This window comes from Palaemon carinicauda, chromosome 4 (assembly GCF_036898095.1).
Source record: "Palaemon carinicauda isolate YSFRI2023 chromosome 4, ASM3689809v2, whole genome shotgun sequence".
In the NCBI taxonomy this organism is placed as follows: domain Eukaryota; kingdom Metazoa; phylum Arthropoda; class Malacostraca; order Decapoda; family Palaemonidae; genus Palaemon; species Palaemon carinicauda.
The window spans coordinates 52,680,594-52,706,797 of record NC_090728.1 but is presented as its reverse complement, the minus strand read 5'-3'; the positions used below and the strand labels follow the sequence as shown (position 1 = coordinate 52,706,797).

At 38.6% G+C, this 26,204-nt stretch overlaps 1 protein-coding gene across 9 annotated transcripts in view; it reads right to left on the bottom strand.

The window, feature by feature from the left end:
* LOC137639954 (golgin subfamily A member 4-like) overlaps nt 1-26,204 on the bottom strand; it is a 190,250-nt gene that overhangs the window by 127,097 nt on the left and 36,949 nt on the right. For 6 of the 9 annotated variants that reach the window (XM_068372265.1, XM_068372272.1, XM_068372266.1 and 3 more), the window contains exons 11-18: nt 22,709-22,779; nt 22,415-22,567; nt 21,294-21,414; nt 20,101-20,300; nt 12,152-12,289; nt 6,444-6,566; nt 1,275-1,303; nt 71-1,133 (exon numbers count right to left, since the gene is read on the bottom strand). In XM_068372265.1, the coding sequence (XP_068228366.1) occupies nt 71-1,133; nt 1,275-1,303; nt 6,444-6,566; nt 12,152-12,289; nt 20,101-20,300; nt 21,294-21,414; nt 22,415-22,567; nt 22,709-22,779 (1,898 nt within the window). The remainder of the gene's footprint in view (nt 1-70; nt 1,134-1,274; nt 1,304-6,443; nt 6,567-12,151; nt 12,290-20,100; nt 20,301-21,293; nt 21,415-22,414; nt 22,568-22,708; nt 22,780-26,204) is intronic. The other 3 variants (XM_068372264.1, XM_068372267.1, XM_068372270.1) reach the window with 3 other exon arrangements.

The window sequence follows — 26,204 nt, the reverse complement described above, 5'->3', positions numbered from 1 at the left end:
GCTATTACAGATTTAGCAACAAGAAGAGAATTGTTTAAATTGTTAATTATGTAAGGAATCTCATTCATACCTGGAGTTCTTGGACAATCTTTTTACTGTAGTGTTCTAAACGATTATTTTCATCCTGAAGAGCTCTTCTTTCTTCTTCAAAGCCTTGAATTAAACCTGCCTGATGATGAGCTTGCAGCTGAAGAGATTCTATCTTCTCTGCCATACGACATAATTCTTTAACAAACGCTGTTATTTTTTCTTTGGTATCCAACTTTGGTGTTTTGAACACTGTAAAGTCTAGAATAGTTTCTTCATGACTTAAAATGGATGCAAGATCATGGGTGAGATGGGTTATATCTCCAAAGTGACTAGATATATCTGACTTAGAGGGATGATTTTCTTGAAACAATGAATGACACTCACTTTCTGCCTGTTTTGCACAGGAAGCAATTGGAAGTGTCTGATTAGGATCAGGAGTCTTGCTCCGAGCTATGTCTGTGAACGCCTCTCTATTGTGACTTACAGCACCAACTCTTAAGTATGCACTTTCATGAGGAACAGTTAATGAAGGAAGACCTTTTGTTTCTGAAATAACACTGTGCATAAAGATTTTCAACATTCCAGCAGATGCCTGAAGGGCAATCGTCAACTCCTGAACTTCCTTTTCAAGATTTTCAACAACGACTCGTTCCCAACGCCCTTTCAATATTGACATTAGTTGGGGATAAAATTTGGTTAGCATTGAACGAACCTGTTCATCTTTATCCATGTCCTCTAACATGCCTTCACTCATTACAGTGCTGTCGAGCACAGATCCAGAATTGCTGACCATTTCTAAATCTTCACAGTGATCAACTTGGACACTTTTACCAATCAGTGCCGTAGACATGGCATTGTCTTCTGGGAATGTACTTAATACATTATCGCCAATGAAGTCTGATTTACAATCAGATAAAAAGGAAAGATCTTTTGCCATGCCTGATATGGAATCAGGCTGCTGCAGCGTTGATTCATCTTGAATTTCCCAGTCATCCATTTGAGGTGTTTGAGGTTTTTTAATGTAACTTTCGGCAACAGTGAAATAGTGAAGTAACTGCAATGCCACATGTGACAGAAGGCCTACAGTTTTTCTATACCATTCTCTGTAAAGATGATTTCTTATTATCATATAAAAACTGGATATGAAATCTTACAATATTACAAGTAAACATATAATCAAGTGTACGGCCACTATTGAAAAATAATACATGTACTAAATAATTTTTCTTAATAATACCACTTACCTGTCACTATAGAGAGACTGCAGATGACGCTGGAAGAAAAAATAAAAAAATTATAAAAGGTAATGACTTTTCTATATATACTGTACTTACTTTTGCATTCGATAATATAATGTAATGAATCCCCTAAATACTTCCTCTTACATTTTTGGTCAACAAAAGATAAGTGTAGTACAGTACAAAAATTAGTAATACAATAACAGTAAAATTTAAGAAAATATAAAAGAATTATTCTTAAAAATATATAGCAGTTAAAATCTTATAATTTATGTCTCATGCCTTGACAATTTGACAGGGAATAATCTTTCAAGTTTATTTAACATTTAAACGTTTTCATCAGCAAAACAAATGCATTATCATAAAAGCAATTAACAACTTTGTTCACAACATGAGAGGAGGCCCAAAGTTAATTCATATAATTGCCATACAACAGATTTCCAACCTACCATTCCTAATTCCAAAGAGCAAAAGTAATCTGATCACAAACAGAATTTTCCTTATTTTGTTATTTCTATAATCACCTGATGTACATAATGCTTTCATCTCCAGAAGCATGGAATGCCAACGTTATATCTCTAAAGTTAAGAAATTTACCGTTTTCTTTCCTCCCAATACACTAATACTCCGGATAGCAAGGTTGGTAGCGTCGCGGATTTCTATTGCAGAGGTCCCGAGTTCGGTCCCCGCCAGGGATGCGAATACCGTGAGACCTTCTACCGGGGGGTACTCCCAGGGTGGCGCCTGGGGGGGAGGTTAGAGGGGACTAGTGATAGTCCCTGCTGGCTAATGGTCGCCCGAGGAGAACGATGTAAATCGTCTCAGTGGAGACCTAAAACCCGCAACTTTAACTTTGTCTTTAATAAAGAGACATACCAGGGCCTAGCAACAAACTATGCTATGTATGTCGCATCGATTCTTCAGTTTCAAAGTTAAAATAATTCCTAATTCTCTTCCTGCCACTAGTCAATGGGGAGGAGGGTGGGTATGTACAGTATATGAAAGTCAGATAGGTATTGATAACCCAAATTTCATTATTAAAATTCCATTTATTTCAGTGGGGAATTTCTTAGTTGTAAGGAGTTACGTAAAAATTCCAAGTTTCCAGAGACAATAGCAATAAGAACATCGTGGGAGGTTCATAGAGATAAACAAACATTTGAAAGTTCACCATGTCTTTTAACTCATTACACTTTTCAATTTTCTTGAATAAACTCCTATTATATATATTCAATGCTCAAGGAGATTTAGAATTTTCTATAATACTGTATCCGAAAACTGGGTGCCGTGTTCTGACTACCAACTCCTTACTCCCTGTCTTTGAGTCATGCTAAACTATTTCCAGCAAGATGACACAGTAGTAATGACTTTCAGCAATGCTGGTGTTGATGCTGATTACTGATGGTTCATACTAAATTTTCAATTATCCCTATTTCACAAACACTTACAGTTTATCACATAAAATGAGTAAAAATTTATATATATAAAAATTTAAGACTGATACAAAAGTAATTAGCTGCAGTGACTTGTATGGCCCAATAACAGAAGAACCAATTTTAAGCTTATAAGAGAAAGAAACCCTTCAAAACACTAAACTCGTTCACTACCTACAAGTAACCAACAAGCTGTAAACTTTAATAGGTCTGGCCATTGAGATTGACACATTGAAATTTTGCAAAACATTTCATACATTCCAACAATTAAATTCCCCCTCGGAAGTGGTTACTACTTAGTGTGACTTGTGATGCATAAAATAGACAATTCTGAGAGTTCTTTGTCATGTCTCTCCTTCATCAGCTATTTTGTTTTGCATTGCCAATTTCCATTATTCCGTTGGTCTCTTCACGCACAGCCAGCTGAATTGATTAACTAATGTGTTCCATTTCCCATTCTCAAATAAAAACAGATCTTTAGAGTGAGCCCTATGAAAGTCTGTCTTTGTGATGTGATGGTCTTATAAGACTACAGTGCTATATATATGAGGTTTTGTTCACTTATACATACTATGACCTTAAAAATATTACTTTGGTTTCTGTTCTTGCATAAAGTTGGTCTGGAGATGTAAAATGGTTTGATGATTTTTAAATAAAAAATTCATGTCGTTTGTACGGGCTATAAACATTTCTATCAGCTAATGAATTATACAAATCATCTTTTCTGTTCTTGCATAAGTTGGTCTGGAGATTTAAAATGAATACGTCCACAATAATACCAATTCCTTAATATTGCAAGAGGGTCTGCCCCTCTCTTTTATTCTTCTCCTATACTTCTCTTTCTCCTTTTTTCCTTAATCTTTCCCATCCCGAGTACCTGCCTTTGAGCTATAAATTGGATTGTATCCAGGGGTACTCTTCCTTTCCCCATATTCCTCACTTCCTTATTCATATTACTGTTGTTGTTGATGTAAAATGGTTTGATGATTTTCAAATAAAAAATTCATGTCCTTTGTACTGGCTATAAACATTTCTATCAGCTAATGAATTATACAAATCATCTTTTCTGTTCTTGCATAAAGTTGATCTGGAGATGTAAAATGGTTTGGTGATTTTTAAATAAAAAATTCATGCCGTTTGTACTGGCTATAAACATTTTTCAGCTAATGAATGATACAAATCATCTTTTTTCTAACCTGAAATCCTAGTAACATGAAATGAACCTGCAGTCTTAAAAATCTTGTCCTTTTAAGGCAAGCTGAGAAGTCCAATTTTTTCTTCATACAATTTTCCTGCTACCACATCCATTAATGCATGATGCTTTGGTAACTTAACCCTAACAATCATGGCTTTTCGGGACACGGCGATTAACCCTTTTACCCCCAATGGACGTACTGGTACGTTTCACAAAACTCATCCCTTTAACCCCATGGACGTACTGGTACGTCCTTGCAAAAAACTGCTATTTACATTTTATTTTGCATATTTTTGATAACTTTATGAGAAACTTCAGGCATTTTGCAAAAGAATGAGACCAACCTGACCTCTCTATGATGAAAATTAAGGCAGAGCAATTTAAAAAATATATATTGCAAAATGTGCTTGGAAAAAAAAAACGCCAAGGGGTTAAGGGTTGGAAAGTTCCAAATAGCCTGGAGGTAAAAGGGTTAATTGAAAGAATTACTAATAAAATTCTTCAAACCATGATTAACAACCTAACTGCATTACATGTACTCAAAAGTTCTTAGTGATGGTTGTTTAAATACCACTTACTCACCTCCCAGCAGCAATGGACAAGAGTACGGTACACAAATATCAATTGTTACCAAAACCGGATAATATCTCCTTTATACAGTAGTTCACAAGTAAAAAGCACAGCACACAATACATAGTACCAAAAATTCAATCTTAAAACACTAAAATGAGTTGAGATTCCAATGTTTTGGCCTCCCTTTATAAAAATATTTCATCCATACGAAAATGCAACATCGGAAGAATGAGAAGTCAAAAGTTATACAGCAATAACCAAATCTACTAGAATAAAACTCAAAATACATCATGCAACAAAAGGCATTTAAGAACATTTAGATACAGAGAAGCCTAAAAAAGTAGCTTAACTGTAATGTTACAAACAACTTTTATAAATATACTGCATTAGCAATTATTCATACAGCAGATTAACACAAAAGAAATTTCAAAATGCCTGAAAAATATATAATTCCATGAAAGATATGAACTGGGTACTTTGTGATCTGGATATAGGAAAATATTAATTGTGAGCTGCAAAATAGACTAAACCATTCTGTGAAGGGAAAATATATCAGAAAAAAACATTAAACAATAAACATTGTATGAAAAAATCATGAACAGTGGATTAAACATATAAACTATCTACATTTACATAACCAGAGTACTCTAAAGTGCTTAATAAAAGAATAACAATACTCCTGCTCTTAACTAATAATAAATCTGTTATCTTGAATCCATAGTTAACTAAACTTCTTACAGTGCTTTCCTGCACAAAAATAACTGCAATCCAAAACTACATAAGCTGAAGTGCTTTGAACAACCATTTTTTTTTCGATAACTAAAAAGGCTTCTACATTATTGAGTTTACATCAAATGTTTATCAATGTGCTTTAACAGAGGTTCAAAAATATTTTTTTTCTCTCTCTCAAACACTAATTTTTCATACAAACCCAGTACTTCTACATTAGCCATTTCATGTGTTGCACAAAACTACTCCTTTCACAGAATAAAAATTAACTGCTGCTCCCTATAGGTTAGTACCTATTTCCCCCATAATTCCATGAGAACTAACTGCTTCATTTCATGTGTATGTGAATTAGCTGTGAAAGAACAGCAGAATTGAGATTTATGCCTTTAAATTGAAAGGCCTATAAATAAATTTTGTGTGAAAAATATATCCGTTCATTACAAAGCTGGAGGAATGTAAAGAGTAGAGGTCCCCTTTTTGCTTTTGTTCCATTTGTTGATGTCGGCTACCCCAATTGGGGGAAGTGCCTTGGTATATGTATGTATGTATGTACAAAGCCACTGCTTTTACAGTAGCCTGAATGGGAACTTAGGAGATAAGGAGCAGAGCTGACGGTAAGCTTGGTATCAATTGTGTTTAGCCCATAACAGGGCAATATATATCTGGAAATAAATTGTTTGAATAATGTACTTATCTTTAGTGAGCCTGCTCACCTGGACTACTTCTACCCAACCTGACAACTTATTCAAAGTTGTGGATAATGGGGGGAGAATCTGATGAATCTTCAAGTTAAACGGCACAACATAAAAACAAAAAAATAATAAAAATAACAAGGGATGATATGAAATGGAAATTCTCAATGTGATCCAAAAATATCTGGAAAATGAAAAGCATCTGGAAAATACAACTTTGATATTCTTTGAAGAAATATAAAAAGTATGGCAACTAACAAGGAAGGCCTGGCGAACCCTATACACATGACGGCCTATTAGAATGAGCAGTACTTCTTTATTCTAAGAAAGTGTCATGAATTTGCACAACACAGAAAGTGGCTACATTAAAAGTGATGAGTTTGTGTTAAAAAATCACTGACAGGCCAGCAAACTTTTCCATCTTACTACCACACACAAAAAATAGAAAACACATAAAACGCAATAAGCTTAATCATGCTCAAATTAAGATAAGCTTCTTCAAGACTATTCCCACAAAAGCAGAGTAAAAGCAAATCTTGAAAACTTTTAATACCTGAGTAACCTGTATCTTGATGTTATCTAGTTGAGAGCAAGAGACATAAGAACTTTCTGATCTGTGAGATAGGTCACGTTCTGCACGAGCGTGAAGCTGAAGAACTTCGTCATCTAAGGCCATCTAGCTCCCAGAAGCATGCATAAGAATTGAATTATACAAATGCCCTAAATGCATAAAATCTCAGCAAGGCAAAACATCCTTCTATTGCCCCCTAACCAATTCTTAAAACATTCCCTCTATAAGATGATAAACAATGACTAAGAATAAGCTATATTTTAGTTAAACCTTATTATTAATCTTCTTATAGAAAAGGAAAAGAACGTCACAAGTAGTTTTTTCTAAAGTCGTGAGAGCATAATACTGAGGCATTTCAATAACTTGAACTACACGATTACCATAGAGGTTGATCATGATACTCTCAATAAAAATAAATTATAATAATAAAAAACTATTTCCAGTAACAAGGTAAAATCAAAATGACTATTTTTCACTCAATTTTTTTTTCCTAAAATGAACTGCTTACTTCTGAATACAGTTAAATAAGCAAACCTGTTGCCTAAATATTGCTCTTCATAATACTAATATTGTGCTAACAGACATATTTAATGTCAACTGCCAATAGTCTTTACTATAAAAAAAGTATTTCCAACTGTTGCAGTCACATGTCTAATAATTCACAATATGACAAGTGATCAAAATTCATTAGAACAGGTAAGTTCTCCTCCGTTACTCTTGAACTTAATAAAAAAAAACCTTGTTTCTTTCAAATCACATTATTTAAAAACCTTCCGTAAGCTATAAACATGAAAAACACAATCTACTACAATATGTCCTTTTAGGAAATCAAGATTTTTTTGCACAAACTAATGACTTGGAGGGCTCATTTTGTTTCTTATCATGCCCTGCTGGTCCATCCTTTTCCAGCCGTCATCGCCTCATAAATATTAGATTGCTACACCTTAAACAGATAATAAACGCAGAGGGTAAATTTGGCTGAACAAGTAATTAGTTTATATCATTATACAACATACCCATTTCTTAAAGTAAACAAATCATATTCAAGAGAAGCAAAATTGAGATGTCAAAGTACCTGAATTCTGTAAAATGTGTTTACAGCTTTGAGTGGAAGTTTCATATTCCAATATTTTATATTTAACTATTTAGAAATTCGTACACTGAGAGAATGCCCAGGAAATAAAAAATAATGTGAGGTTTTTACTGTACACTCTTAAAGCACTGCATCATCCATTGCACCTTCACGAGACCTTTTTTGAAAGCAAACCATGGTGTTAATGATACTATTAAGAGCAACTATTGCCAGATCTGATAAGACCTGCCAATATTTTTAAAAAGACAAATACAGCTCTGATTTCTTCAACTTACTCCTGCCATGAAGGAGTATATACTACAATCTCATGGAAAAAAAAAAACAAGCGCCACGCAGAAAATGTTAATGGATAAAAAGTTATTAGGATTATTGTTAGATCTACCAGAGAAAGTATGTCCCAACACAGCAAATAAAACATGAATGATGTTGGTCTGACAGCTGGGAATCAAAGGATCTGCCATTAATATGCAGTGCTTACCAGTGGCAAATAAAAACCTCTTCCTCTAGAAATCTGAATTTCTATGATTATTTCCAAGGAAAACAAAATCACTATAAGAAATGGGGCTGCTGTGAAACATATTTTGTGCTTTTGGGGAACATCATCACCTACAGTCTACAATAAAGATTATTTAACCCTACTACCATAATATTGCTAGTCATACCTAAACTTCAAGCCTAGGCAAGCTTAGACTGTCCTAGCAGTTTGTTTTAAGAGAAATTACCCTACGGTAATACAGCATTTGGGTTAGGTTGACTACTACACAAACACAAAACTTTAATACTTACCCTTCATTCATTGTGCTAGAGGCTTTGAAAGTGAATCTTTTGCTAGAAAACTCAACATTTTGATGATTAGCAGATGATCTGTATGACTAGCCCTCTTATATCTCAACAACTACTACTACTATTTTACTATAAGTGGCTATTCCTATTCCCTACGCTGGAAGCCCTCACTGTTCTTTGACCCAACTAGATGTGAAGAGGAGAGCAAGATCAAATGAATGTTGAAGTATTGAACTGATGTGATTCTAAAATTCTGTTCAGCATTTCAATTAGTCTTGCCCAACAGCCCAACATTAATTGTGCTGATTCTCACATAGACTGTAAAGTGCATTGTGGTAATCAATCAGATACAGTAATAGATATACAATCTGAAATACGAGGTACATAACAAAATTCTCCGTAAGTCTCTTACCGGGGATTCAACCACTGGAATAAAAAGTCTGGGGCAATCTGGGGTTAATAGGGGACTTTTAACTTCTCTAATTTCATTAAAAAGAATAAGACTTACAAAACCAAATACTATATCATTACATGACCATACATTTAGCGTATTACTCCATCAAAAAGACTACTGTACTATCAACATGAAACCAAATGGTGGCTAACCAATAGTGGTAGTAGTTATCAAGATACAGAATAGGAGGGCTTGTCATACAAATACACTAATAATCATCTCCTATTTTAGTTTAACAACTAAAGCTGCAGTTTCAAAAGCTTATAGCACAATGAATGTTAGGCAAAATTACAGTAACTGACACCCTTCTTATAAAATATCATGGATTATTTTCTTGTATTCACAAACCTAAAAGGCTGCGAGGAACGTAGAGAGTAGAGGTCCCCTTTTTGTATTTGTTTCTTTGTTGATGTCGGCTACCCCCCAAAATTGGTGGAAGTGCCATGGTATATGTATGTACAAACCTTATTCAGCAAACCGCTTACTTATTCATATATCTTTTCCCAAAATCCTTTGAGCAGGGACTTTGCAGTCAATGGGACCAACATATTTGCCCATGCTTTTCATCTTAAGTTTTACACACATATTTTGTTCTCTTTTATATCAATGAATTTGTATGAATTTATGGAATTTTACCCAAACAGCAAGAAGCCGGGGCTAGGAAGGCCGATAACGAATGACAAGCTCCTCTATATGCATAAGTGTACAAAGAGCAAAAATATTTACTATTGAGAAACATGAGTTTGTTTTCAAAATAAATTAATAACTTAGTTACCATAACATATCTACGAACAACTTCGAGATAATTAATGAAAGAACTTTTTCATAATTATACAAAGAATTTACTGTACAGTACTTATAAGCAAAATGTATACAAAACTATACAAAATCAGTAGAATTGTCTCTATCTTTTGATTCCTGAGTGATCATTGACTTAAGCTTAAAATGTATTGTACATTTCAAAGTTCCGTCAAAACAAGAATGTTGAATGCTGGTTTATTATGTATAAAAATACAAACTGCACTGTAAAAAGCTTATGAAATCATAATTTATAATACAGTGTCAACAAATATTTCAACAACTCTAAAGTAACCTTTGCATTAAGGAATTTTCAGTAAACTTGTAAAAACTTATTACAGTAATGGCTGATATACAATACACTGAGAAAGAAAGTGAGATCTCACTATAATCTGAATCTCGGTAGCCTTTTCTGCTGCCAACTCTTCCAATTGCTGCTATTTAATTTCTAAGCTATTAATCAAGCTTTTCGTCTTACTGATAACCACTACTGCATGTATGACTTAGATACAGAAAATATTGGTGTTATAGATTTTCTATTATTATTGTATGTGAAATGTAAAATAATCAAAATTAAGGGTTTAAAGGCCTCTCATGAATGGCAGAGGCAAGGGACAGTGACATTGCCCTTTCAAGCTGTACAATGCCATAGATACTGACCATTTATACTTGTGATCAGCACCCAAGCCCCCTCTCCACTCAAGCTAGGACCAAGGAGGGCCAGGCAACAGCTACTGATGACTCAGTAGGATCCCCCAAAACCCTGCATCCTTAGTTCACAAACATGGTGAGTTTGCAGCAGCCTAAGGAACTAACGAGTTAGAGTGGGACTCGAACCACTGTGTGGCATTCGGCAGTCACGGACATTACCACATCAGCCACCACAACACTAGTTATGTGAAATATGGGTGCATTTCCAAAAAAAAAAAAAAAAAAAAAAAAAAAAAAAAAAAAAAAAAAAAAAAAAGCTGCTTGTTCTGATGGGCTGGAGAAAGATATGCAAAAATTTTCTCAGTTTTGTACAATCTACAGCCATATGCCTACCTATTACTTTAAGGTTTTTTTTTCATAATAGTGTAAAGATATCAAATCCATTACCAAGTGCATAAACTATGTACAGCAATTACGCACATTTGTGTCATTATAATTTGCAGAAAAATTTTATTCACTTTACTATTTATACTTTATTAATGCGTAAACTACAGTATCATACTTCTTTATCAATGCTTGTGAATGCAAGAAAATAATCTATCTTATCAAATCAAATTGTTTTTGCATGAATAGCATATTGTATATGCAACTCCATCCAAAATGCTGTACCAAATTCTTTTAACTGATTGAAGTCTTATAACATCTCGGAATGCAGACAGGTTTCTATATTTTCTGTTTACTCCCCTGTATGACACAGACCTGTTTATCAACCACCTACAATTACAATACTATGAATCCCCTTCCTGCAGCCCCCCGCAAACAACTAAAAGGAGTTTGGAGTCTAGGAAAACATCTACCATGTATTGTGGAATAAACTGCAAAGCTAGCTAGTCATAAAAATCCTGAAAAATCCCCATGCAGATAATCAAATTCATATCATATATTCTTTGCCTAATGATTTCATACGCTTATTAATCTAAAAGTAATCACAGTACAATTAAAATAAAGCACCATCTCTACCTCAAAAGTACCTCCTCATGCAATTACCTACTCTGTACCCTTTTAAAAAAGATCTATAACATATTTCAATCTTGTTTTTATTTCATTATCCTCTGGCACTGTTTATAATAATCGATGAAACTCAGATCACTATAATTCAGGGTACAGTATATGTAATAGAGTAAAACGAAATTCCGGAGTATTCAAAGTAAGTTCAAAGGTCCTGATTAATGCTTCACGTGAAATGCAAACAGACGTACTGTAATGGCAATTGATTTTATTCAAAAGATCATATTCACACCATTTTCCAAGGCATTCAGGATTACTCTTAAATAATGAATAAATTTCTTCTAACATGTATACACCTCATAAGTACCCAGGGTCCTGAAGATTACCGTACTTACCTTTCCATAGTCTTGTGGTTACTAAACAAATAATTATAGCCTAGCTCAACAACTCTTGTCACACTTAGATTACACCTGTCAAAGCCTTTACAATCAAGGATTTTCAAATATTACACCCCATAGACCACAAATCACAAGCCTAAATTTAGCTTACCAGCTTTCAATCTAATTGCAAAAGCATCCCAACATATATTACTTCAACTACTATAAATCACTTGGTACTAAGACATGTCCTTTACTTATCAATGAAAAAAATCTTTAATTTACCTTTGAAACATGATCATAACAGAGGTCATCTACAGTATACACACCTCAAGAACTATGTAGATAAAAGGGATCATAAATCATTTGTATTACTTCCCCATTTGGTAGTAAACAAAACCACTGTTAACAAGAAATTAATCATTACTAAGTTCTACTGTTCCCTAAGTTTTACTAATTCCTACACACAAGCATATATTGTAATGCCGCTATACTTCCTGTATCTAGCCCCTACAAAATCGTTTACCTCATCTAATGTGCTCACCAACATCTCATTATCCTGGAGAGCTATTTGGTCCTCAAGATGTTTCACTTCGGCGCAATGTTGTTCCTTTAGTTTTTCAAGTTCTGTTTTATGAGAAGAGGCCATTTTTGCTAGTTCAACCTGAAAAAAAAACATTATTTTATTAATAACTTTTTTTCAATTTCTATAACTTACCTGATGTTCATATTGCTTCTTCTCCAGAAACTTTGATTATTGACATTTACCTATAAATTTATACAAAAATTTCCCATTTTCTTTCCTTTCAATAGACACATGCCTTTAGTAAAATAATGAGACAGTCTAAGTCAATGGTTAGAAGAAAAATAACAGGGCCTTTGAAGTTTCACTTAAAAGTCTAACCATTCCCCCATCCTCTTGATCTTACAAGTCAGTGGGAGCAGGGTGGGCATATATGGGAGCATCAGTCAAGTATAGAAATAAATTTTATCAAAATTGTTTATTTCTATGAACTTCCTCTGATGTTCCTTTTGTTGACTCCCACACTCTCATGGAGGTTGGACATCTGGCTTTTATTTTAGTGACAGGACACATATAAGGATCCAGGCTACCATCTAAGTCTTCTGCAAATTCTAGGTGTATAAAAGAACAGCTAGAAATGCAGTTGTGAGGGTTCCCCTGCAGAAGGGTCAAGTCAATCAAGAATTTAATATTCTACAAGAGGATCTTGAACCTGGAAGTTGTTGTGTACCCTCAGAACCCTTTGGTGCACTAGAACTATTTATCTAACAGGGTACGTTAGACCTTAAATAATACCCTGAATGAGATCTTTGGCTCCTGAGCTTTCACTAAAGACATTAATGACGTTAAATTCTAAATGAGACTAAAAACTAAACTTGTTAGGCAGTTAAAAAGATAATGGCTCGAATGGCATTGCCATCAACCTTCCCTCTATAGTCAGCTACCCAGGCCTTTTCTGCTAAAAGTAAACCTTTAACACTAGAAATGTTATTTTCCTTAGTAAAATAAATTTTTGAATATACTTACCCGATGATCATATAGCTGTCAGCTCTGCTGCCCGACAGAAAAACCTACGGGCGGAATACGCCAGCGATCGCTATACAGGTGGGGGTGTACATCAACAGCGCCATCTGTCAAGTAGGTACTCAAGTACTCGATGTCAACAAAGAACCAATTTTCTCCTCTGTCCACTGGGTCTCTATTGGGGAGGATGGGTGGGTCCTTTAATTTATGATCATCGGGTAAGTATATTCAAAAATTTATTTTACTAAGGAAAATAACATTTTTCAATATTAAACTTACCCGATGATCATATAGCTGATTCACACCCAGGGGGGTGGGTAGAGACCAGCATTACATGTTGACATCATTATGAGCTAAGTATTCCGTATTTTATTTTAGCAGTTATTCAAAATAACAAACATAAAATAAATAAGTACCTGGTAAGGAAGTCGACTTGAACAATTACTCTGCCTTTTTAAGTACGTCTTCCTTACTGAGCCTCGCGATCCTCATAGGATGCTGAGCGACTCCTAGGAGCTGAAGTATGAAGGGTTGCAACCCATACTAAAGGTCCTCATCAAAACCTCTAATCTAGGCGCTTCTCAAGAAATGACTTTGACCACCCGCCAAATCAAGTAGGATGCGAAAGGCTTCTTAGCCTTCCGGACAACCCAAAAACAATAATAAAACATTTCAAGAGAAAGATTAAAAAGGTTATGGAATTAGGGAATTGTAGTGGTGGAGCCCTCACCACTACTGCACTCGTTGCTACGAATGGTCCCAGAGTGTAGCAGGTCTCGTAAAGAGACTGGACATTCTTAAGATAAAAGACGCGAACACTGATTTGCTTTTCCAATAGGTTGCGTCGAATATACTTTGCAGAGATCTATTTTGTTTAAAGGCCACGGAAGTTGCGACAGCTCTAACTTCGTGTGTCCTTACCTTCAGCAAAGCTTGGTCTTCCTCACTCAGATGGGAATGAGCTTCTCGTATTAACAGTCTGATAAAATAGGATAAAGAATTCTCTGACAAAGGCAAAGATGGATTCTTGACTGAACACCATAAAGCTTCAGACGGGCCTCGTAAAGGTTTTTAAATAGAACTTAAGAGCTCTTACAGGACATAATACTCTTTCTAGTTCATTTCAAACCATGCGATAAGTTTGGAATATTGAACGATATTGGTCAAGGCCGAGAAGGCAGCTCGTGTTTGGCAAGAAAACCAAGTTGTAGAACATGTAGCCGTTTCGGATGAGAATCCGATGTTCTTGCTGAAGGCATGAATCTCACTGACTCTTTTAGCTGTGGTAAAGCATATCAGGAAAAGAGTCTTAAAGGTGAGATCTTTCAGGGAGGCTGATTGAAGCGGTTCGAACCTGTCTGACATAAGGAATCTTAGTACCACGTCTAAATTCCAACCAGGTGTAACCAAACGACGCTCCTTCGTGGTCTCAAAAGACTTAAGGAGGTCTTGTAGATCTTTATTGTTGGAAAGATCTAAGCCTCTGTGACGGAAGACTGATGCCAACATGCTTCTGTAACCCTTGATAGTGGGAGCTGAAAGAGATCGTTCTTTCCTCAGATATAAGAGAAAGTCAGCTATTTGAGTTACAGAGGTACTGGTCGAGGATACGGATACTGACTTGCACCAGTTTCGGAAGATTTCCCACTTCGATTGGTAGATTCTAAGGGTGGATGTTCTCCTTGCTCTAGCAAACGCTCTGGTTGCCTCCTTCGAAAAGCCTCTAGCTCTCGAGAGTCTTTCGATAATCTGAAGGCAGTCAGACGAAGAGCGTGGAGGCCTTGGTGTACCTTCTTTAAGCGTGGCTGACCTAGAAGGTCCACCCTTAGGGGAAGTGTTCTGGGAACGTCTACTAGCCATCGAAGTACCTCGGTGAGTTATTCTCTCGCGGGCCAGAGGGAAGCAACTAGCGTCAACCTTGTCCCTTCGTGAGAGGCGAACTTCTGCAGTACCTTGTTGACAATCTTGAACGGAGGGAATGCATATAGATCTAGATGTGACCAATCTAGTAGAAAGGCATCTATATGAACTACTGCTGGGTCCGGGATAGGTGAGCAAACTATTGGGAGCCTCTTGGTCATCGAGGTTGCGAAGAGATCTATGGTTGGCTGGCCCCAGGTGGCCCAAAGTCTCTTGCATACATCCTTGTGGAGGGTCCAATCTGTTGGAATTATTTGTCCCTTCCTACTGAGACAATCTGCTATGACATTCAAGTTGCCTTGGATGAACCTCGTTACTAGTGAAAAGTCTAGACCTGTTGACCAGGTGAGGAGGTCCCTTGCGATCTCGTACCATGTCAGAGAGTAGGTCCCTCCTTGCTTGGAGATGTACGTCAAAGCCGGGTGTTGTCCGAGTTCACCTCCACCACTTTGCCTTGAAGGAGAGACCTGAAGCTTTTCCAGGTCAGACGTACTGCCAGTAGCTTCTTGCAGTTGAAATGCATTGTCCTTTGACTCGAGTTCCATAATCCCGAGCATTCCCTACCGCCTAATGTCGCACCCCAGCCTACGTCCGATGCGTCCGAGAAGAGAACGTGGTTGGGAGTCTGAACAGTCAGGGGAAGACCCTTTCTAAGGTAGATAAAGTCCTTTCACCAAGTCAGACCAGACCTTATCTTTCCGGAAACCGGGATCGAGACCGCTTCTAGCGTCTTGTCCTTTTTCCAGTGAAAAGCTAGATGATACAGAAGAGGACGGAGGTGTAGTCTTCCAAGTGACACAAAAGAACCACGGATGACAGTGTCCTTACCAGACTCATCCACAGCCTGACAGGGCAGTGTTCCTTCTTCAGCATCTTCTGGATGGATAGCAGGGCTGGGGGTTGATCGTCTAGTTCAGCAACGTCCTCATCAGAGGGTTCCTTATCCGAAACTGATGAGGAAACGGCAACGGAGTGGGCAACGTCTGACTCGCTGAATCCGGTCGCACTGGTGGATGCGTGACGGAGCCGGACGCAATATCATGGTACTGCTGCACAGTCTGTGAACTGTCAACCATGGGGACGCGAGGAAGTACAGCGTCAACCCGAAACTGTCTAGACTGTCTGGGTTGTGCAGTCAACACTCTACCGGGTTGCTGAGGTTGACGCACTGCGTCACAACAAGTCACCTCTGCTGGTTGTTGAACGTCTTCCTAGTGACACACTTCAACAACCACCTCCGCGCGTCGCTTAACGTCAACGTGCGACTGGCAACCCACACTGGGTCGCATCAGTGGAGGAACCACCTCAACTGGCGGACGCGAGTAGGATACCTCAGTGTCAACAGGGCGCACAACCAACCGGTAGGAAGGTTGTTGGCCAGAAGGTTCTTCTCCGTAAAAAGTCCTCTATCAAGGACACAAGCTTGGACTGCATGTCTTGCAGCAAAGCCCATTAGGGTCTACGGGAGCAGGTGTGGCAACAGACGGGGTTAGCGACTGAAGCGGAACCATTTACCATCCCTGGAAGCCTTGTTATGCTTTAATTAAAGTCCATAGGAGGCTAAGCAGCTTAAGGCTCCTCTCCAAATGACAGAGTCCTCAAAGGAATATCAGTAGGAGGGAGAACAGCACTTTCTCATCCACAGGAACCTTGTCTGAGAAAAGCTAGGTTATCTCAGTGAGGGTCTCACTGGTGCATAAGCAGCAGACCAGAAGGCAACGTTATGTAACTGCTTGACAGTCTGTGAACTGTCAAAAACTGAACTGTCAACCACAACAGGTGCGTGAGGACATACAGCACTGGTGCATTAGCAGCAGACCAGAAGGCAACGTTATGTAACTGCTTGACAGTCTGTGAACTGTCAAAAAACTGAACTGTCAACCACAACAGGTGCGTGAGGACATACAGCACTGGTGCATTAGTAGCAGACCAGAAGGCAACGTCATGTAACTGCTTGACAGTCTGTGAGCTGGCAACAACCAAAGCTGTGTGGGGAAGCCTCAACTCCTGACTGACTAGTCTGCTGCGGGTGAGTGGCGGTAACCACAGTGGGTTGCGGAGGCTGACGCACCGTGTCAAAACACAGCAGCTTAACTCCACCCTCCTGTTGTTGTGGTAGCTCACGCACGGCAACGGAGTGCTCCGTGCGTCTGTGGGAGTCAGCATGCGTCTGGCAGGGTCGACTGCGCATGGGTGGAGGAGCTCTCACAGCCAGAGTGTGGGAGCAGGCAGCCTCAGCGTCTGCTGGGCGCACAACCGTGGCAGGTTGTAGGCTAACGGGTGCAGCGCCAACCTCTCCGCAGCCGGAGTGTGGGAGCAGGCAGCCTCAGCGTGAGCTGGGCGCACAACCGTGGCAGGTTGTAGGCTAACGGGTGCAGCGCCAACCTCTCCGCAGCCGGAGTGTGGGAGCAGGCAGCCTCAGCGTGAGCTGGGCGCACAACCGTGGCAGGTTGTAGGCTAACGGGTGCAGCGTTAACCTTCTCCGCACGAAACTCCTGCATAACCGCAGCTAACTGAGTCTGCATAGACTGCAGTAAAGACCACTCAGGGTCTACAAAAGCGGCAACAGACGGAGCTACTGTCCGTTGTGACTGAGGGTCTAAAACAGCGGGTGCGGCAACAGACGGAGTTACTGCCTGTTGCGGTACCACCTTGCCTCTCTTGGGAGGTGTGCAGTCGTCGGATGACTGCAGCGAGTCCGAACTGACCCAGTGGCTACACCTGGGCCGTTGGACTTGCGCGGAAGGGACCGACTTGCACTTAATAAGCTGCGAGACCTTGGTCCAAGGTTTCTTACGAGAAACCTCTTCCGCAGACGAGAAGTAAATGGGCTCTCTCGTCTTTGTGTGGGTGGGGCGATCTTGGGTAGATACGCCCGAAACCACGGAGGGAAAAACGTCTGTTCGCTGATCAAGGCCTGAGGAACCCATAAGTCGTTCGACATTACTTCTCCCCTGGGCTTGGGAGCTTGCAAGAGGTCCCGGACTAGGTGAACGACAGGCACGAACAGACGAACCCTCGGACGCAACACTGTAACACTTTGCGCATATCACTTTATCACTTTGATTTTCTGTTTTGCACTTATTTCACTGAAATCGAAACTTTTACTGATTTCTACCTGAAACACGCAATCCTACCCTTCATTAAAAGGTAGTAATTGCGAAAACAGTCGTATAATGCAACAGAAAACATATATAAAGATAAAGAATTCAGTGGCTGGGAAAGAGACTAAACACTAGATCAAATAAACTACGTTTACAATCTCTCACCGCACATAGCCTGGGAACAAGAATAAAACCCTAGAAACGTTTTACCTTCTTCCCCTACAGCGACTAGGGAGGAGAGTAAAACGAGAACAACGTTACCCGCTTGAACGAAACATTTTATCTCCTCTCTCTCCCTCCGTCTCTATCTCTCTCTTTCTCTCTAGATTTCGCACCTGAGAGAAGAGCCCAATTATATATCGTCAAAACATGTGATTTGCTAAAGGAAAAAACTGAAAGGTTTTCCAAATAAAAAGTTCCTTTAATTTAGAATTTAAACCATTTAAGCTAAGAAAGAATGAACGAAACGCTAGAATAGGTTTACTCTTACTGCAAAGTGAAACCGTGATACACTCTCTCTCTATCGTAACGATAGAGCGCAAGTTGAACGTCCTGAACGTCAACAACTGCGTAGACTAAAAAACTAAACGTTAGTTCATCTTTGAAAACAGTACGAGACTATCAAAGAAATTCTTTCATAAAACATTAAATTTAAAAAGTTTTAAATTCTTTAAAGGTTAAATACGATATAACGGGCTCAACGTTGATTAACTTCGGTTCCAAGTTAGGACCGCCTACTAAAAGGAAAGGTCGCAAATAAACAAAACATAAAAATTTATTTTTATATGTTTATAATAAAAGGAAAGTTAATCGAAGAGGCCTAATAAGGCGGAGAGATATAAAATATAAAGATCTATAACGTGTTAAGCAAAATTACTAAAAACCTAAACACACTTCCGTCTAAGGGAAGGGTCGGCCATTTAAAAGTGAAAGAGAGTCCATACTCTCTTTGTCACCAAAATAAAATCTATCCAAAACGAGTTCAAGTTTTGAAATGAAGATAAAACCCCTGCATAGCGAAAGCTCAAAACTGGAATAGTGTACTTCACCAAATCGTTGTGAAAACAAATCCAGTTAGTAACAGCGTATTTAGTAGGTCTTGCCAGTGGCACGACAGAGAGAAAATTGGTTCTTTGTTGACATCGAGTACTTGAGTACCTACTTGACAGATGGCGCTGTTGATGTACACCCCCACCTGTATAGCGATCGCTGGCGTATTCCGCCCGTAGGTTTTTCTGTCGGGCAGCAGAGCTGACAGCTATATGATCATCGGGTAAGTTTAATATTGAAAAAATAACCTCATCATAGAAACTACCTAGGTAAGTATCTCAAGAAAATTTCCTACATTATTACCCAGAAGCAGCAACACATCAGATATCCAGCTTGCAAAACCTGCATATCCCATACAAGTTAAAAGTAACAATAAGTTCTCTAATGTTAGTTGAAAGCAACAATGAGGTCAAACATAGGCACTGAACTCATAAATAACTAGAGCTATCTGCAAAACCATATAAAACTAGTAAACTTAATTTAATGTTGGTACTGTAGTGCTTGCAGAACAGTTTCCATAAAAAAAATATGAATGAAGTCCATTCCATGAAATATTAAGTTCTAAAAACTTAATCTTTAAACCAAAAACCAACCTAACTGGAATTCACATGCTATTTAGTTCAAATTTAAGAATTTTGACCGAAATTAAAAAAATAAAAACTGGGAATAGAGGTTAAATAAATACCTACACTATTAGAAGAAGTGAGGTACTGTATTAAAATATACCTTAAATAAGCAAAAACCTAACATACAACTATTTAGAAATTTCTTAAATCATCACAAGATCAAAAGAAAAAATGAAGCTGTCTAAAAATTTAAACAGAAATTCTATTCTTACTGAAAAAGTGTACTTACTTCCAATGGAGAATTTTCTAGCAATGATATTAAAGTACTTTCCAGTTCTTTCAACTTGCTCGTATGCGACTTTTTACGCAACTCTTGCTCATAAGAGTACTGAGTCAATAATTCCTTGTACTGTTGATTTACCCAAGTTATTTCTTCTGCCAATGTTGTTTCCAAAGATGACATCAATTCTGATGTGCATTTGATAGCATCTGAAAAAAAAAATTAAAAACATCAACGGATGAAAAATAATATGATTATCCAAAAACTGATTTACAGAAGGTCCCCTACTCATGAACAGAATAGGTTACGAGACGCTGTTTGTAAGTCATTAAATGATAAATTTCAGCCAAGGGTACGCCTAACCTAACCCGCATGCCTATGATTTCCAGCTGCCAAAGTAAGCAAATAGTCCTGTTTCATATGAAATAAGTATCGGGTTACAATACTGAAATCCAAAAGAAAATAAGAGGTGGTGATTTAGTCCCTTTAAAAGTTTAGTGAGAGAATACAAGAGAGAAGATAGTGGATAGAACATATCTCATATCTGGCCTCTTATAAGGAAAACTAACATTAATGCATTTATGATAATTTCGATAATGAAGCACCCATAAAAATCTTTTATTGTCCTCTCTATGGCTTAATTTACACAATACCAGGAAATCCAAAAGCCAATCAACATGCAGTCATCAACTCCTCATAAACTAAAGTTGGTCTGATAATCAACGGTATCATGTAAAAGAACTCTCCCTCAAGAATCTTTTCTTACATCCAAGTGCCCACCCTAATCCACAAACTGGAGTTATAAATGAACTGAAAGAAGTGTGAGCCTTGGTGTAGGGTGCAATTTGAATTAGTGTGTCTGTGAGATGTTACTTTACAAAATACACTTCGTGCTCTTTTTTTTTTGTCTTTTCTTTCAAACATTAATTATGACAGTAAAAAATAATAATCATGCAACTTTAGTTATTTCCAGAAAAATTCAACAAACAAAACTAGATGACATATCAAGTCATGGTTATATAAGTGGTAAATCAAGTAATAACTCTCAATTCATACATTATTTCCAATGATAAAATAGGCATTGAATCTAATATACAAATTACCTAATGACTACTCAACCACTAAAATAAAATATCAAACAATACCCAATAGCTTTTAAACATCAAGAAATCAAATCCCCAATGTAACAGACCAGTACTTACCAGGTAAGTTCTTGACTTTTTCTAGATGCTGAAGACGCTCTTGACCAAGAGAGCTGACTTTCAATTTGTTGTCTTCAAGAATCTTTTGAATCAATGCTTGCTGACTCTCCAGAATTTGTAACTAAAATAGGAAAATTGTTTAAATTTATTGCAAAGCTAGTATTACAAAAATAACTATAATGAAAGATGGTAAAACTTAACTAAGGGTAGAAGAGTCTCTTTAGCTATAGTAAGCAGCTCTTCTAGGAGAAGGACACTCCAAAATCAAACCAATGTTCTCTAGTCTTGGGTAGTGCCATAGCCTCTGTACCATGGTCTTCCACTCTCTTGGGTTAGAGTTCTCTTACTTGAGGGTACACTCAAGCACTCATTTCTATCTTATTTCTCTTCTTGTTTTGTTAAAGTTTTTATAGTTTATATGGTAGATATTTATTTCAATGTAACTCTTCTTAAAATATTCTATTTTCCTTTTTTCCTTTCCTCACTGGGCTATTTTCCCTGTTGGAGCCTCTGGGCTTATAGCATTCTGCTTTTCCAACTAGGGTTGTAGCTTGGCTAGTAATAATAATAATAATAAAAAAGTTATCCAGTTATATTTGGATTATACATAACAGAATAAGTACAGTAGAACCTAGCAATAATGGACACTTATAACAGATTTAGGATATAATGGACTAAATCCAGATAACCAGAGTGCAGGTAGTCTTCGGTTAGCAAAAGTCACCGTAAGAAGTAGATAGATATAATTATTACTATTATTACTACTATTGAAAGCACGTTAATCTCAGTTCCTCATTTTGATATTATCTAAGATGCTGGGCATATATAGGCCAGTAGCCTATACAAATTGGTATGATTTTCCTCGATTTCAGAGATAACGGACAACCCTTCCCACCTATAAATCCATTATTGGTTGGTTCAATTGTATTTCGAATTAGTAATTCAGAGAGTAACAGCAGAATTATTGATAAGGCATTGATTTCGAAGGAATCATCATATCTAATTACATTAAAGATTACTCATAATTAAATGGAAATGGCCATTATTTAATAAACACTGCTCACCTAATGACAAATACTGAAATAATAATAGCAGAATTGTTAAACAAAATTAACACAAACCTTTTCCCCTTGAGCCTCTTCAGCAATATTATTTGTCACTTCAACAAACTCCAGGATGAAATCCTGATAGCATTCTATGCCAAAGTGTCTCCTTGTTGAGGTATCAGCTTTTGTCACTGATGTTCCTACATTTCCTTGCGCTGTAAGATTCACCTGGATCCAAACAGAATCAAAATATCTCAAATAAACTTTGTGCTATCATATCTCTCTCTTTTTATAAAGATTTCTCTATTAGATAAATGCACAATTGGTCAAGAATACTATAGGCTTTAGTATAAAAAACTCAAAACTTACCAAATCTTCTATTTCTAATTTTAGATGAGATATACGTTGTGTCACAGCCTCCTCCAACTGCTCAACTAATTCTGTTGAAGAAAGCCATCCCCAAAATCAAACAACTTCAATATTTCAGAGAAAATGTTATTTTTATTAGTAAAATAAATTTTTGAATATACTTACCCGATAATCATGTAGCTGTCAACTCCGTTGCCCGACAGAATTCTATGGAGGGATACGCCAGCTATCACAATACTAGAAGGGGGTGTATTTACCAGCGCCACCTGTGGCCAGGTACTCAAGTACTTCTTGTTGACACCTCCTCAATTATTCCTCGGTCCACTGGTTCTCTATGGGGAGGAAGGGAGGGTCGATTAAATCATGATTATCGGGTAAGTATATTCAAAAATTTATTTTACTAATAAAAATAACATTTTTCAATATTAAACTTACCCGATAATCATGTAGCTGATTCACACCCAGGGGGGTGGGTGAAAAACCAGTGTACAAGACTAAAGGATAGCTAAGTATCCCGTATTTCATATAATCAGTTATCCACAATAACAATGAAATAATAAGTACCTGGTAAGGAAGTCGACTTGAACCGTTACTCTGCCTTTAATAAGATCGTCTTCCTTACTGAGCGCAGCGTTCCTCTTGGGAGGCTGAATCAACTCAAAGGTGCTAAAGTATACAGGGCTGCAACCCATACTAAAGGACCTCATCACAACCTTTAACCTCGGCGCTTCTCAAGAAAGAATTGACCACCCGCCAATTCAACAAGGATGTGGAAGGCTTCTTAGCCGACCGTACAACCCATAAAAAGTATTCAAGAGAAAGGTTAAAAGGTTATGGGATTATGGGAATGTAGTGGCTGAGCCCTCGCCTACTACTGCATTCGTTGCTACGAATGGTCCCAGGGTGTAGCAGTACTCGTAAAGAGACTGGACATCTTTGAGATAGAATGATGCGAACACTGACTTGCTTCTCCAATAGGTTGCATCCATAACACTCTGCAGAGAATGGTTCTGTTTGAAGGTCACTGAAGTAGCCACAGCTCCCACTTCATGTGTCCTTACCTTCAGCAAAGCAAGGTCTTCTTCCTTCAGATGAGAATGTGTTTCTCTAATCAGAAGCCTGAATAGTAAGAAACTGAGTTCTTAGAACTTGGAAAAGAAGGTTTCTTGATAGCACACTATAAGGCTTCTGATTGTCCTTGTAAAGGTTAAGACCTTTTTAGATAGTACCTAAGAGCTCTAACTGGGCAAAGTACTCTCTTCAGATCATTCCCCACCAAGTTGGACAGGCTTGGGATCTCGAACGACTTAGGCCAAGGACGTGAAGGAAGTTCGTTTAGCAAAAACCGAGCTGCAAGGAACATGTAGCCGTTTCAGATGTGAAAACAATGATCCTGCTGAAGGCGTGGATCTCACTTACTCTTTTAGCTGTTGTCAAGTACACGAGGAAAAGAGTTTTTAATGTGAGGTCCTAAAAAGAGGCTGATTAGAGAGGTTCAAATCTTGATGACATAAGGAACCTTAGGACCACGTCTAGATTCCAGCCTGGAGTGGACAACCGACGTTCCTTTGAGGTCTCAAAAGACCTAGGGAGGTCCTGTAGATCTTTGTTGGTGGAAAGATCCAAGCCTCTGTGGCGGAAAACCGCTGCCAACATACTTCTGTAACCCTTGATCGTAGGAGCTGAAAGGGATCTTACTTTCCTTAGATATAACAGGAAGTCAGCAATCTGGGTTACAGTGGTACTGGTTGAGGAAACTGCATTGGTCTTGTACCAGCTACGGAAGACTTCCCCTTGAGACTGATAGATTCTGAGAGTGGATGTTCTCCTTGCTTTGGCAATCGCTCTGGCTGCCTCCTTCGAAAAGCCCCTAGCTCTTGAGAGTCTTTCGAAAGTCTGAAGGCAGTCAGACGAAGAGCGTGGAGGATTGGGTGTACCTTCTTTACGTGAGGTAGACTTAGAAGGTTCACTCCTAGAGGAAGAGTCCTGGGAATGTCGACCAGCCATTGCAGTACCTCTAAGAACCATTCTCTCGCGGACCAGAGCGGAGCCAACCAACGTCAGCCGTGTCCCTTTGTGAGAGGAGAACTTCTGAAGTACCCTGTTGACAATCTTGAACGGCGGGAATGCATACAGGTCGAGATGGAACCAATCCAGCAGAAAAGCATCCACGTGAACTGCTGCTGGGTCTGGAATCGGAGAACAATACAACAGGAGTCTCTAGGTTATCGAGGTAGTGAACAGATCTATGGTTGGCTGATCCCACAGGGCCCAAAGTCTGTTGCAAACATTCTTGAGAAGGGTCCACTCTGTGGGGATGACCTGACCCTTCCGTCTGAGGTGATCTGCCATGACATTCATACCGCCTTGAATGAACCTCGTTACCAGTTAGCTTTCGATCTTAAGACCAGATGAGTAGGTCCCTTGCGATCTAGAACAACTTCCACGAAAGAGTCCCTCCCTGCTTGAAGATGTAAGCCAGGGCTGTGGTGTTGTCAGAGTCCACCTCCACCACTTTGTTAAGCTGGAGGGACTTGAAGTTTATCAAGGCCAGAATAACCGCCAACAACTTCTTGCAAATGATGTGAAGTGTCCTTTGCTCCTGATTCCATGTTCCCGAGCATTCTTGTCCGTCCAAAGTCGCACCCCAGCCCGTGTCTGATGCGTCCGAGAGGAGACGGCGGTCGTGTTTCTGAACAGCCAAAGGTAGACTTCCTTGAGAAGAAAGCTGTTCTTACACCACGCGAGAGAAGACCTCCTCTCTTCGGAAACAGGAACTGAGACCGTCTCTAGCGTCATGTCCTTTATCCAGTGAGCAGCTAGATGATACTGAAGGGGGGGGAGGTGGAGTCTCCCTAACACGATGAACAGGGCCAGCGATGAAAGTGTCCCTGTTAGACTCATCCACTACCTGACTGAGCATCGGTTCCTTCTCAGCATGCTCTGGATGCATTCTAGGGCTTGGAAGATCCTTGGGGCCGACGGAAAAGTCCGAAAAGCTCGACTCTGAAGATCCATACCCAAGGAGACAATGGTCTGGGATGGAACGAGCTGAGACTCCTCAAAATTGACCAGGAGGCCCAGTTCCTTGGTCAGATCCATAGTCCATTTGAAAATCTCCAGACAGCGACGACTTGTGGGAGCTCTTAAAAGCCAGTCGTCTGACGGAGCCGGACACAAGATCATGATACTGCTGCACAGTCTGTGAACTGTCAATCATGGGCAAGCGAGGAAGTACAGTGACAACCCGAATCTGTCTAGACTGTCTGGGTCGTACAGACAACTCCTTATCGGGTTGCTGAGGTTGCCGCACTGCGTCACAACAAGTCACTTCTGTTGGTTGTTGAACGTCTTCCCCGTGACACATTGACTCCGTAAACAAAAAATCCTCTAACAAGGACTAAGCTTGGACTGCATGTCATGCAACACAGCTCAAGGTCTATGGGAGCAGGTGTGGTAACAGACGGGATTAGCGACTGAAGTGGAACCATTACCT